This window comes from Cetorhinus maximus, chromosome 21, assembly GCF_964194155.1.
Source record: "Cetorhinus maximus chromosome 21, sCetMax3.hap1.1, whole genome shotgun sequence".
Taxonomy (NCBI): Eukaryota; Metazoa; Chordata; class Chondrichthyes; order Lamniformes; family Cetorhinidae; genus Cetorhinus; species Cetorhinus maximus.
In genome coordinates, this window is record NC_135899.1 from 28674839 (window position 1) to 28690441 (window position 15603).

The 15603-nt window shown below is 47.2% G+C and overlaps 1 protein-coding gene across 2 annotated transcripts in view; it reads right to left on the bottom strand.

The window, feature by feature from the left end:
* The window catches only part of LOC144695800 (uncharacterized), a 30352-nt gene that overhangs the window by 5735 nt on the left and 9014 nt on the right, over nt 1–15603 (bottom strand). For both annotated transcript variants that reach the window (XM_078566785.1, XM_078566786.1), the window contains 6 exons: nt 11917–12023; nt 9862–9937; nt 9341–9595; nt 8187–8281; nt 7552–7633; nt 5948–6187 (listed from right to left, as the gene is read on the bottom strand). In XM_078566785.1, coding sequence (XP_078422911.1) covers nt 5948–6187; nt 7552–7633; nt 8187–8281; nt 9341–9595; nt 9862–9937; nt 11917–12023 — 855 coding nt within the window. The remainder of the gene's footprint in view (nt 1–5947; nt 6188–7551; nt 7634–8186; nt 8282–9340; nt 9596–9861; nt 9938–11916; nt 12024–15603) is intronic.

Sequence of the window (15603 nt, forward strand, 5' to 3'; positions counted from 1 at the left end):
TGGGACCTTGTCAAATGCCTTGCTAAAATCCATGTACACAACATCCACTGCACTACCTGCATCAACCCTTCTTGTCACTCCTCAAAGAATTCAATCAAATTTGTGAGGCAAGACCTTCCTTTAACAAATCCATGCTGACCATCCCTGACTAGTCCACGCCTTTCCACATGACAGTTAATCCTATCTCTCAGGATTGATTCTACTAATTTGCTCACCACCGATGTAAGACTAACTGGCCTATAATTGTTTGGCATTTCCTTTGATCCCTTTTCAAACAATGGAACTACGTTTGCATTTCTCCAGTCCTCCGGAACCTCCCCTGTATCTAGTGAAGATTGGAAAATCATCCTCAGAGCATCTGCTATCTCCTCCCTGACTTCCTTCAGCAGCCTTGGAAACAATCCATCTGGCCCTGGTGACTTATCAACTTTCAAGGATTTCAACCCTTTGAGTACTTCCTCTCTCTTTATGACTATCCTGTCCAATATCTCACAGTGTTCCTCCTGGACTACTATATCTACATCCTCCCTTTCCTTTGTAAACATGGAGACAAAATATTCATTCAAAACCCTTCCCATAGCCTCTGCATCTACACACAAGTTTCCATCTTCATCTCTGATAGGTCCCACTTTTTCCTTAACTAACCTTCTGGCATTAATGTATTGGTAAAACATCTTTGGGTTATCTTTAACTTTACTTGCTAATCTTTTTTCATGCCCTCTCTTTGATTTCCTTATTTCCTTTTTTACTTCGTCCCTGCACCTCCTATATTCGTCTAGGCTCTCTGCAGTTAGTTCTTTGTGCCTATCGTACGCTTTCTTTTTCTGTTTGATCTTCCTCTCTATTCCTCTAGACAACCAGGAAGGTCTAGATTTGGCAGTACCACTCTTATTTTTGTAGGGGACATGTCTACTTTGTACAATTAGGATCTCGCTTTTTAGTGCTTCCCACTGGTTTTCCACTGTTTTATCCTCCAGCACTGCTGTCCAGTCCACCTCAGCCAAGTCCCTTCTCATTTCTGCAAAATTTGCCTTCCCCCAGTTCAAGACTTTTACTCCTGTGTTATCTCTGTCCTTTTCCATGGTAATGCTAAATCTAACTGAATTGTGATCACTGTCCCCGATATGGTCGCCAACTGTCACTTCACCCACTTGCCCTTCTTTGTTCCCCAAGACTAGGTCTAGAATTGCATCTTCTCTCGTTGGGTTTGTCACTAATTGGTTGAAAAAATTTTCCTGGACACACTGCATGAATTTTTCTCCCTCAGTACCCCTTATATTGTTTGAATCCCCTTATATTGTTTGAATTGATATTAGGATAGTTGAAGTCTCCTACTATTATTGCCCTCTTGTTCTTACAAGCAGAAATTTGCCTACATATTTGTTCTTATTTGACACACACATACACACACGCACCCTCCCAATCTATGCACACATACATACCCCTCCCATTATACACAAACGCACCATCCCATTATACACAAACACACACCCCCTCCCATTGTATACACACACACACACAAACCCTCTCATTATATACACACACCTCCTTCCCATTATACACACACACACACCCTCCCATTATACACAAACACATCCCCCTCCCATTATATACACACATACCATCCCATTATACACACACACACTGCCTCTCATTATATACACACACACACTGCCTCTCATTATACACACACATCCCCTTCCATTATAAACACACACACACACTCCCGCCCATTATAAACATACACACATGCCCCTTCCTATTATATACACACACACCCCCTCCCATTATACACAAACACACACACCCCTCCCATTATTCACACACACCGTCCCATTATACACACCATCCCATTACACACACACACCCTCCCATTAGAAACACACACATACACGCAAACAACCTCCCATTATAAACATACACCCTCCCATTACACACACACCCTCCCATTATACACAGACACACACACCCTCCCATTATACACAGACACACACACCCTCCCATTATACACAGACACACACACCCTCCCATTATACACAGACACACACACCCTCCCATTATACACAGACACACACCCCCTTCCCATTATACACAGACACACACCCCCTTCCCATTATACACAGACACACACCCCCTTCCCATTATACACAGACACACACTCCCATTATATACACACACACCCTCCCATTATACACACACACACACCCTCCCATTATACACACACACACCCTCCCATTATACACACACACACACACCCTCCCATTATACACACACACACACCCTCCCATTATACACACACACACCCTCCCATTATACACACACACACACCCTCCCATTATACACACACACCCTCCCATTATACACACACACACACCCTCCCATTATACACACACACACATACCATCCCATTACACACACACATACCATCCCATTACACACAGACACAATTCCATTTTATTTACACCCATACACACACCATCCCATTATATATACGCGCACACACACACCATCCCATTATACACACACACCATCCCATTATACACACACACACCATCCCATTATACACACACACACCATCCCATTATACACACACACACCATCCCATTATACACACACACACCATCCCATTATACACACACACACCATCCCATTATACACACACACACACCATCCCATTATACACACACACACACACCATCCCATTATACACACACACACACCATCCCATTATACACACACACACACCATCCCATTATACACACACACACACCATCCCATTATACACACACACACCATCCCATTATATACACACACCATCCCATTACACACACACACCATCCCATTACACACACACACCATCCCATTACACACACACACCATCCCATTACACACACACACCATTCCATCATACACACACACACCATCCCATTATACATACACACTCATGCACGCGTGCAACACACACACGGGGCTGCATAACACAGTTCCCCACTGATGGCAGCGTTCCAACTTCCGGGCCCACCAGGGGTGCATGTCCAATAATACGTTAATTGCTGCCAATTAGTAGCAAGGGCGGGTTATAGACTGTTCTCCCGCAACGAGTGCTAGCGGGCAGGATGTCTGATCTCCGAGACTGTAGGCCCTGACCTGGAATAAGGTAATGGCCAGCACTTTAAAAGACCCCCTGGCATGGGACAGTGTCAGGTGACCCATCAGTTGCGCAATCTAGTGGATTTATTATAGAGAGAGAAGATTTGTGCATTTTCCAGTCTGGCCAGGTATAAACATTTAAATTTTAGCTTAACCATGTCAATCTTTATTGGTGGCAGAAATTTTAAAGATCAGCAAGTCTCCCACCTTTAGGCATTGAGGAGTTGTCCATTTGTTACACATAGATGTCTGTGCCATCAGAACAAGGGGAGAGGTGTTCTAGAAAGGCCGAACCAGCCACTAGATTCAGTGAGGCCGCGCTTGGCGCCCTCCTGCGTGCAGCTCATGCCAACCACTGGCAAGAGGAGGAAGCCCAGCCAGACTCGTGCTGTGTGGGAGGTGGTGGCCAAGGTGGTCAACAGTGTTGGCGAGGTGAGAAGGACTTGGTCCTAGTGCCTCAAAAGGTTCAATGACCTCATCAGGTCAGCCAGTGTAGGTGTGGCCTCAGTCAGAGCAATCTTGGTCCAAGATGTAATCTTGGTCCAGTGTGCTACTGGTCTCGCTAGCGAATGCAGGAGGTAATTTAGAGGTTTGCTGCTCCTCAAAGGCTGCATGATTCCACAAGGGCACAGCTGTCCTAGACCATGCCATTGTGCATTTTGAGCAATGGTCTAGCTATTACTGCCGGTTCTCGGCAGGATCATCTTATGATGCATGAGCATAGGCTATCCATAGGCTCTGTCCATTTGACCTTGGACCTCCTAAGTGAAGTGGATGTAATTCCCAGCCCTTCAGAACATTGCATCTGTGCACACCTTGATGTAACGGTGTGCAGCAGGCTGTGTTAACCCACAGAGGTCTCCACAGGCTGCCTGGAATGAACCTGTTGTGAAGATTTTCAGCGTCACTGTCACCTTCAATGTGACAGGCATCATATGGCCCACCCCCAGGCAGCTGATATCTCCCCTGCGAGCATCTCACAAAGTGATGTCACCGTGCCTCTTGAAAGCCTGAGTCTCGTCCTGCACTGAGTCCCACTCAGTTGCAGGAAGCGAAATCTCTGCCTGTCTGCTCTTGGGGCAGCATAAGATCGTCTGTGCCTCCGCTGAGGGTTTCTGGATTCTCCTGATCCTCGGGGTCTGGCGTTTCTCTGTCCTCTTCCTGAGGAACCACAGCAGCATCCCAAGCCTCCCTGTGTTCCCTTCTTCCTCTCATCCTTCTCCTCCTCCTCCTCCTAACCCTTCTCTCCTCCTCACTGCAGGATGTGTCTCCAACTGAGACCACAATGTCCATCTGTCTCAGAGACTTTCCAACCCTATAATAATCAATCGAGAGAGCCCTCTGAATAAGAGGAGAGTCCTCCAAATGAAACAATCTCCAAAAGCTTCCTCTGCTCATTCACATGAGTCCCTGTGGCCAGTGGAGTGTTAACTGTGAAGCTGAGACTCTGGCCTCAGCTGCAGTTTTAAAACCCACCCAAACAAGCTCACCCTTAAAAACCACCGAGTGTGATTCTCACCCTGAAGCCATATTATTGCATTCTGACCGTATTATTGCCTTCAGAGTCTATAGTTGCTGTCAGTTGGGTTGTTGACGCTCTTTATTGCCTTTTCAACTGCCATTTGAATAACGCGGGCGGGTTCCCGACTTTTTGACCTGCCTGCGTACCATATTATCACAAACCAACGTGATGACATCGGAAATGGCGCCCGACATCATTAAACCCCACATTACACTCCACACACGGTCCAGTTGTGTACACACACAAACATGGTCCAATTGTACACAAAGACACACAATGCCATTATATACACACACACATACACGGTCCAATTGTACACACACACAGTCCAATTGTACACACACAATGCCATTATATACACACACACACACATACACGGTCCAATTGTACACACACACGGTCCAATTGTACACACACAATGCCATTATATACACACACACGGTCCAATTGTACACACACACAGTCCAATTGTACACACACAATGCCATTATATACACACACACACACATACACGGTCCAATTGTACACACGCACGGTCCAATTGTACACACACAATGCCATTATATACACACACACGGTCCAATTGTACACACACACACAATGCCATTATACACACACACACAATGCCATTATACACACACACACAATGCCATTATACACACACACACAATGCCATTATACACACACACACAATGCCATTATACACACACACAATGCCATTATACACACACACACGGTCCAATTGTACACACACACACAATGCCATTATACACACACACAATGCCATTATACACACACACAATGCCATTATACACACACACACAATGCCATTATACACACACACATATACTCAGTATGATTATACAAAAACACACACACGCTGTCCCGTTATAATTTGCACCTAATTAGCATTTTTAAAGGCTGAAAAATGCCCCAAATGCTTCCTGGAGGAATAATGGAAAAACAGTTGTTGCCCAGGCAAAGGAGGGGATATTAGAACAGGTGAGTCAAAGCTTGGTCAATGAGGTTCTCACAGGAGGGGAAAGTATAAAGGTGACGGGGATTACACAGAGAATTCCACAGCTTACAGATACATCGAGGCTCCCTTGCATTGACAACCTACACTTAAGAACTGACAAGAATTTGTGTATAGACTAGTCACTGCACTTAACCCTTATCAAATCCTTTCCCTCGTAAACAGCTATTCCGTGACAGCTCCCGAAGAAGGACTGGTGTTATTCTGTTTTATTTTGGAAAAGGCGAATGGGTTCTTACAAGTCCAGGAGTGCTCTGGCCATCTCTTCGTCACTCTTCAGCTTCAAGCGTTCCTTCACCAAGTTCCAGCGCTCGATCTGTTCTCCGATGTCCAGCGTCCCAGGCCGTTCACACCCGCAATTCCGGCCCAGGCGAGCCGGCTGCTTTCTCCTCCTGGCCGCCTCTGTCTCCGGTCCGTCGGTCTCGCTCTCAGATAGTGCGGCCATGCCGAGCTGGCAATCCTCTTCGAGGCTGAGATCACTGGCAGACGGAGGAAGAGTATTGATTTAGAGAGAGAGAAAGAGAGAACGTGAAGAGGTTTGGATAGATAGAGAGGAGAGACACTTTCCAGCGGCAGGAGGCTCAGTAACCAGAGGACACCGATTTAACATAATTGGCAAAAGGACCGGGGGAAGGTAGGTGGGGTGGGAGAGGGGGTGACGTGCAGAACTTCTACTTTTTAAAAAATAAACAACAAATTATTAGAATCTGGAAGTTGCTGCCTGAAATGGTGGTGGAAGGAAATTCACCCAAGAAGGGAATTGGAAGAATTGTGGAGGAGACAGAGGTGTAGTGGTAATGTCACAAAGTTCTAAGGGGGAGCTGGTGGCCTAGTGGTACTGCCACTGGGCTAGTATTCCAGAGACCCAGGGTAATGTTCTGGGGACCCAGGTTCAAATCCCTCCACAGCAGATGATAAAATGTAAATTCAATAAAAAAGTCTGATGATGACCATGAAATCATTGTCATTAAAAACCCACCTAGTTCCCTAATACCCTTTAGGGAAGGAAATCTATCTGGCCTATACCCACAGCAATGTGGTTGACTCTTGAATTTTTTAAAAACATCACTGTGGTAGCAATTGGTGGAATTTAAACTGAATTAATAAATCTGGAATTGGAAGCTAGATTGGCGATCGTGAAACGATTATCGATTTGTTTTAAATTATCCCCTTTGGTGAAGTCAATATGCCATCTGGCTGACATGTGAGTTCAGACCCACAGCAATGTGGTTGACTGCTCTCTAAAATGGCCGAGCAAGCCACTCAGTTCGAGGGCAATTAGGGATGGGCGACACAAATGCTGGCCTTGCCAGCGATGCCCACATCCCATGCAAAGAAGAATTGGGGAATAAAAGGCCTTCCTGAAAAGGGTTAGGATTTGGCAAGGTTTCTGGGGAAAGAACAGGGCGAGCGGGACTAACTGGACAGCTTGATCGACGAGCTGGCACAGGCAGGATGGGCCGAGTGGCCTCCATCCGTTCCGCACCATTTCGTGGAGACACGTGTAAATAGATCGTTGTGGCAATTCATGTGCAGAACAGCCATGGTGATTCACAGGCTGATTAATGTCAACGCTCCCCCTCCACCATCACGGCTGTAACTGTCTCTACACCAGCCAATAGGGCGATAGCCCTACACAAAGGGAGGATTTGAGGCCCCATCACCTTTCCACTCCCATTTTCCCAGGTATGTGCGACCTCCCTTTACCCTTCCGACCATAGGCATCGTCACCTCGCATTTCCCCATGTCGACGCTCATTTGTCAATCATGCGGCCCACCCCCCCTTCACGTGCCCTCATCCCTGTGAAACACTGAATCAGTGGGTCGGGGTCTGCTCCTTTACCTGCTGGGATGTGATAACGTGACTGTGGACTCAGATCCCCCTGAGGCCACTGGTGAAGGAGAGCTGCACAGATCCTCTTGCTCTATGGAAAAATCAAGACAGCAAGACATTGGTTAAAAGGCTGCCATTTAAATTGAGCGCCCTATGACAGCTCTCAGCAATGACGCCAAAGCGCTCCCCCCCACCCCCACCACCCAGACCACAAAGTGCAGCGTCTCAGGGTTATGGAGGCAAATTGCAGTAGCCTCTTTTCACAGGACAAGGTCCCGATTCGATCTCGGGGAGGGGGGACCCGGGCAGGGCAAAACTGGGCAGTGGGACCTATTAGACAACTCCCTCAAAAAGCCAGCACACGTGTGATGGGCTGAGAGGCCTCCTTTAGTGCAGTATATATAACTCAGCATTGTGCCCTGTTATAATGTATTTGACTCTTCATTGTCCTCTGAAGTGGCCGAGCAAGCCACTCTGTTCAAGGACAATAAGGAATGGGCAACAAATGCTGGCCCTGACACCAATGCCCACATCCCATGAAAAGAATAAATAAGGAGCCTATCATCCATTCAGTACCTACAAGTGCACACCAGTCCTGAGGGATGCACGTCACTGAGCCACGTTAAACTCTCAGGAACTCCTACCTATTTTGATTGCAGGACAGGTCTGCCCAGCACCTCCACCACCGACGCAGACTCGGATAATTTCCCCAATGGAAGATCGTTGCCGCTCGGGAATTCTGGAGGACGGAAACACGGAGTTTGGTGACTGTTTTAACAAAAGGTGTGTGGCGATACAGTTCCTACCTCCCGCACCCTCGACCCCGCTCAAAACCACCGCGCGCACACACGGTCGAACTGGGTGATGCCATTGAACATAGAGAGGCAGGAATGTGGGAGTCACTGGAGCGGGACTTAAACCCACAGCCTTCTGGCCCAGAGGTGAGAGTGCGACCCACTGAGCCACAGCTGACACTGGCAGCTCAGGGCTCTCCTACAACATATTGGGGTTTCCACGTCCAATCTAAACAACATGAATTATACAGAAACTGTTGGCACTACAGAGAATCACTGCTGAAAAAAACAATTTATCTTTGGGTGACACTGTGGTTTTTTTCTCCCCATTTTTTCACAGGATGCGTGGTGAGCTGCCTTCTTGAACCGCTGCAGTCCATGTGGTGTAGGTACATCCACAGTGCTGTTAGGGAGGGAGTTCCAGGATTTTGACTAGCGACAGTGAAGGAATGGCAATATATCTCCAAGTCAGGATGGTGAGTGCCTTGGAGGGGAACTTCCAGGTGGTGGTGTTCCCATGTGTCTGCTGCCCTTGTCCTTCGAGGTGGCAGAGGTCATGGTTTGGAAGGTGCTGTCGAAGGAACCTCGATGAATGCCTGCAGTGCATCTTGTAGATGGTACACACTGCTGCCACTGTGCGTGGATGGTGAAGGGAGTGAATGTTTGTGGATGGGGTGCCAATCAAGCGGGCTGCCTTGTCCTGGATGGTGTCAAGCTCCTTGAGTGTTGTGGGAGCTGCACTCATCCAGGAAGTGGGGAGTATTCCATCACACTCCTGGCTTGTGCCTTGTTGATGGTGAACAGACTTTGAGGAGTCAGGAGGTGAGTTACTTGTTGCAGAATTCCTAGCCCCTGACCTGCTCTTGTAGCCACAGTATTTATATGGCTGGTCCAGTTCAGTTTCTGGTCAATGGTAACGCCCAGGATGTTGATAACTGTGTCCATGTATTCCCTCGCTCGTGAAAGGAAGGGAATCACTCAAAAAGAGCGTCAGTATTACTTACGCTTCCGATGGGACAGTCGGTTCCATCTCTGTGTTTCTTGGATAAGGATCTCTGTTTTTGGAATTGTGGTGATCAAACCTGTGGCCCTCGCTGTCTGACTCCCATTCCTCGGGTCCCACCTTTCCTCCGGGATTGAGGAGTGCCAGACGCTCGGGCCTCCTGCTCGCCGTCCCTGGAGATTTCCAAGCGCTCTCCGACAGGGAGTCGGCACCGCTGAAGAGGGAGATATCTGTGTCATCCTCAAAGCTGCCGATACTGAGAGGAGAGAGAACGTCAGAGAGCAGAGACCGAGGAGAGAGGAGAGAGAGGGAAAGAGAAATCGGGGAACATCGAAAAGGTGGAGAACAACAACGGGAGCCATGAAACCGGGGGTATTGCCGGGGTAGCACACGGAATTCTCAGTACAACTGACGCGTACACACGGCACAAACCGCCCATGGGAATACTCCGACACACCCATTGTTGGGGGCAGGGGAGGGATGGTGGGTCATTGTTTCACTGACATTTGAGAGGTACGGTACCTGCTGGGGTGCGATAAGGTCACAGTCGACTCTGATCCTGCTGACAGTGAGGGGACGCTGTCCAGGTCATCTTGTTCTAGGGGAAGATCGGCAAAAAAGAACAATTAAAATACGTACCGATGTCTGGAAAAGACTGAAAGCAATCAGAAAACCTTTGCGTTTCTACAGCACCGTTCGCGACCTCAGGAGGTCCCAAGGCGCCTTGCAGCCAATGACATACTTTAGAAGTCGCTTTTGGAACAGGCAGAGCTATTGTCAGCCTACAAGACACTGTTTGCATTTCTGCAGAAGCCAGCAACAGCCTTTCTCATGCCAGAGATGGTCTCTGCGTCCAGTAGGTCAGCCAGGTTTCGAGTCACTATGCACATCTCTGCCGGCTCAAAAAACAAAACCGCTTCTGCGTTTTTGTGTATGTGAGATATGAACGTCCTCGCCAGTTTACACGCGTGTGCAGAACCCCGCGTCTTCAAGTGTCAGGGTCACTGTCAAAACGTCAGGAGGAAACTTGGAATGGACACACGTGCACCTGAAGGAGTGGTGGACGCAGGAGTGTTCATGGCAGATAGATGGGGACACCACCACCTGGAAATTCTCCTCCAAGTCACTCACCATCCTGACTTGGAAATATATCGCCGTTCCTTCACTGTTGCTGGGTCAAAATCCTGGAACGCCCTCCCTAACAGCATTGTGGGTGTACCTATACCACATGGACTGCAGTGTCTCAAGAAGGCGGCACACCACCACATTCTCAAGGGCAACTAGGGATGGGCAATAAATGCTGGCCCAGCCAGTGAAGCCCACATCCCATGAAAGAATTAAAAAAACGCAGCTTCCTGAGTGAGCTACAGGACATGCTCGCGATCTCCAGGGTTCCTGCACCTTCAGTAAAATAAAATTCCATGACTTTTCCACAACATATCTTTAACCAAATTGAGGTATTTCACGACCATTTTCTCTTTCTAATACATCCACAAATTCTGGTATTTGAGGCTTCCTACAAACATGGGAACTTTGTTTGTCACTTATCTAATAACCTCAACTTCTCACAAGGCTATATTGTTTTTGCATACAAAGTGCTTATGGGATCACCTGTCTATTCTGGATGCGCAAAGCACCTTGACATTCAATGGTATTACCATCGCTGAATACTCCACTATCAACATCCTGGGGGTTACCATTGACCAGAAACTGAACTGGACCAACCATATAAATACTGTGGCTACAAGAGCAGGTCAGAGGCTAGGAATTCTGCAGCGAGTAACTCACCTCCTGACTCCCCAAAGTCTGTGTGATGGAATACTCCCCACTTGCCTGGATGAGCGCAGCTCCCACAACACTCAAGAAGCTTGACACCATCCAGGACAAAGCAGCCCGCTTGATTGGCATCCCATCCACAAACATTCACTCCCTCCCACCACCGACGCACAGTAGCAGCAGTGTGTACCACCTACAAGATGCACTGCAGGAACTCACCAAGACTCCTTAGACAGCACCTTCCAAACACACGACAGCTACCATCTAGAAGGACAAGGGCAGCAGACACATGGGAACACCAGCGTCTGCAAGTTCCCCTCCAAGACACTCACCATCCTGACTTCGAACTAAATCGCTGTTCCTTCACTGTTGCTGGCTCAAAATCTATATCCCAAGAACGAACATAAAAAAAAAGCAAACATTACGGAGAGGGAGAAGCGGATGTCAGAAAAACATTGGAAAAGGTTGGAATTCTGCCAAAGTCAGAAAAGTCTCATCTCTGTCTTTATAAAATTCCATGGCTTTTCAATGACTTTGGGCCTCTTTTGGAAATTCCTCATGACTTTTCCAGGTTTTTCATGAGCCACGGGAACTCTGGAGCTGACTTTTCTCCATGGCTCCCTGGTTTCATCCAGGCCAAAGGAATAATTGTGTGGACTTATTCTTATATACAGAATAAAGCTTGCGTTTTAGGGCGTTTGGACTAAGTTGTCACTCGTGCCCGACTCTTTCTGTCTCTAGCCCTCTACCCAACCTTTGTCACATCCAGAGTATACCAAAGAACCTTAAGGAAATACAAACCGTTATCCTCCTTGATGGAATCGCGAGTAACGTCCGCTTCTTCATTGAGGCCCGTCTCCCGGACAGTGCAACTGGGTCCTGGCTGATTCATTCGCTTCTCTATAAACCTTGAGAATTCAAGAAACTCAGATTAAGTCTTAACCTGCCAAGGAAGTCGGGACAGGGTGTTTCGAACATTCTTGTGATACTGAGGTTAAACTAAGGGAATTGGGGGCAGGTCTTTGAGGTGACCCACATGAGTATTAGGATCATATTAAAACAGGGAGGATTCTTCCTCCATATTGTGGCCTGAAATCAGGTCACCTCCGTCCTGAGCTGGTCTGCTCTGCCACGTCGCATCAGACTGGAGTTCCGTACAATTTGGAGAACAGCGAAGTATAACTGGCTCCCTCCCAAACCAGTAACAAATCCCTTAAGACTGCCCCCCTTCTGCCCTCAATCAGAGCCAATCATTCGCCTCCAGCCTGCCATTTTGAAAACAACTGTTGCACCCCACTGCCCCCCGCTTCACCTACCTTCTTCAAACTTGGCTCTATCAGAGTTTGTCTCCAAAATGTTGAAGGGGGAAGGGTTGAGAAGGTTGGGGCCTACACCCATTGGAGTTGAGAAGGGTGAGAGGCGATCTTACTGAAACATCTAAGATTCTGAGGGGGGCTCAATAGGGTGAATGTTGAGAGGATGTTTCCCCTAGTGGGGGAATCTAGAACTACGGGACACAGTTTAAAAATGAGGGGTTTCCCATTTAAGATGGAGGTGAGGAGGGTTGTTAGCATTTAGAATTCTCTCCTCATTGAGCAGTGGAGGCTGGGTCATCGAATATGTTCAAGTCTGAGGTAGAGAGATTTTTGATTAACCAGAAGGTAAAGGGTTATGGTGGGGTAGACATGAAAGTGGAGTTAAGGGCACAATCAGATCAGCCATGTCTTTAATGACAGATGGAACAGGTGTGAGGGGCAGAATGGCCTACTCCCATTTCTTATGTTCTTAATTTCTGGCACTCCACCAGCTTGGAGATCCTGCCTGGAATCCAGCGGCATCCTTGACTGATTGACCCACTCTCCCCTTCCACCAGTCCACAATACAACCAGCAACATGGACTGGGGTCTGCTGCTGCAAGGACTAACCTCCTGAGGTGCTTTACAACTAACTTTGCTAGGCGTAGTCACTGTTGTGATGTCGGAAACGCAGCAACCTGTTTGCGCACAGCAAGATCCCACGAGCAGGCACGTGATCATGGGTGGGTCATTTTATGTTTTTTTTTTAAGCTGCAGTTGGGTGAGGAGTTCAATGTTGGTCCAGCGCAGGGTAGAACACTCCTTCACTTCTTCGTGCAGTGGGTCCTGGGATCTAGCCAAAAGGGCAACCGGGTCCCTCGGTTTAATGTTGCAAATGGAAAGTGGCACCTCTGACAGTGCAGCACTCCCTCAGTGCCAGTCTGACTTATGCGCTCAAGTGTTTGGAATGGGACTTACTACCTACTGATCCACAGTTGGCAGGCTTAAGATACAATGATGTAGTGGTTATGTTACTAGACTAGTAATTTCGAGACACGAATTCAAACCCTCCTATAGCAGCCTGTGAATTTCAATTCACTTGAAAAAAGGTGCTTACCACTTGATCTGTACCCTATCCACATTCACATCCATCCACCACCGATGCACAGTGGCAGCAAGCGTGGACCATCTACAAAATGCACTGCAGCAACTCACCAGGCTCCTTAGACAGCACCTTCTACCACCTAGAAGGACAAGGGCAGCAGATGCCTGGCAACACCACCACCTGAAGTTCCCCTCAAAGCCACTCACCATCCTGTCGTAAGGGGCTTAGTGGTAACGTCACTGGACTAGTAATCCAGGCTAATGCTCTGGGGACACGGGTGGAATTGAATTGAATTGAATAAATAAGTCTGGAATATAAAGCGAGTCTCAGTGACGGTGACCACGACAACTATCATCAATTGTTGTAAAAACCCATCTGGCTCACTAATGCCCTTTTCGGGAAGGAAATCTGCCATTCTTACCTGGTCTGGCCTACACGTGACTCCAGACCCACAGCAATGCGGTTGACTCCTAACTGCCCTCTGAAATACTCCAGCAAGCCATTCAGTTCAACGGCAATTAGGGATGGGCAACAAATGCTGGCCTTGCCAGCAATGCCCACATCCCATGAAAGAATAAAGAGGAACTTGGAAATATATCGCCGTTCCTTCACTGTTGCTGGGTTAAAATCCTGGAACTCCCTTCCTAACAGCACTGTGGGTGTACCTACACCACATGGACTGCAGCGGTTCAAGAAGGCAGCTCACCCACCACCTTCTCAAGGGCAACTAGGGATGGGCAATACATGCAGACAAGAAGCTCTGGAAAACCAGCATCCATGGCCATTGAATTGTGATCACTGCAAATTTAACTTCACTGAGGCCTTGTCAGTTGCAGCTCCAGCACCCGCCTAAAAGCTATTGGGAGCAGTAAGCCGAAATTTTGGCATTTCTAAACCAAATACGTGGCAAGTTGCCAAGCATCTCTGGTAGAATGCATACTGTGCATGTATAAGAAATAAAATAGATGTTAAAAAAACAAAACTAAAATAGGACAAACTCTGAATAATGCGTTTTTGACGTTCTTTGTGTAATTTAAAAAAAAATTTTCTTCTCTTTGTATCCCCAGTATCTGCATGTTCAGGTTTTATACATCAATTTGCGCGAATTGCATAATTAACACAATTGAGATGAAAATGTAAAAACGGTCAACCATTATTAATTAAATGGAAAAACAGCACGTTTCCAATTTGAATTTTGCCAGTAAAGGCATCTTTAAAACAGACTTCAACTTAAGATGCATAGAATTAGGGCAATTTTTGAAGGCTATTGATTCTTGTGATTAAAAAAAAAACTTCTAATAGCTCATTCAGAATAATTCATCATCCCAGCTATATTAGAGACAAGGATGGTCTCAACCACAAAACCTGCTCCTCAAACCAAAGGCATTAGCTATAATCACTGTGTCACTGTACCACTCAAAGAGGTTTATTTGGAGCAAAATGATGTTTTTCGTTAAAATAATCATTTGCAATCGCAGCACAATGCTTCATCCTTTATCCCTACAATAAAAATATAGCTCTAACTTTTCTTGACTTAATTTTCTTTTTAGGCTTTCTCATGTTAATGTGATCAAATTGGAAAAGGCCGAAAGCTGAAAATTTGTTATTTTATTCTTCCATGGGATGTGGGCGTCGCTGGCTGGGCCAGCATTCGTTGCCCATCCCTAATTGCCCTCGAGACGGTGGTGGTGAGCCACCTTCCTGAATCGCTGCAGTCCATGTGGTGTAGGTACACCCACAGTGCTGTTAGGGAGGGAGTTCCAGGATTTTGATCCAGTGACAGTGAAGGAACGGCCGATGTATTTCCAAGTCAGGATGGTGTGTGGCTTGGAGGGGAACTTCCAGGTGGTGGTGTTCCCATGTGTCTGCTGCCCTTGTCCTTCTAGATGGTAGAGGTCACAGGTTTGGAAGGTGCTGTCTAAGGAGCCTTGGTGAGTTGCTGCAGTGCGTCTAGTATACAGTACACACTGCTGCCACTGTGCCTCGGTGGTGGAGGGAGTGAATGTTTAAGGTGCCGATCAAGCGGGCAGCTTTGCCCTGGATGAGGTATTAAAGAGTTGCAGGTGGCTCCGGAGCTGCAGGTTGCAG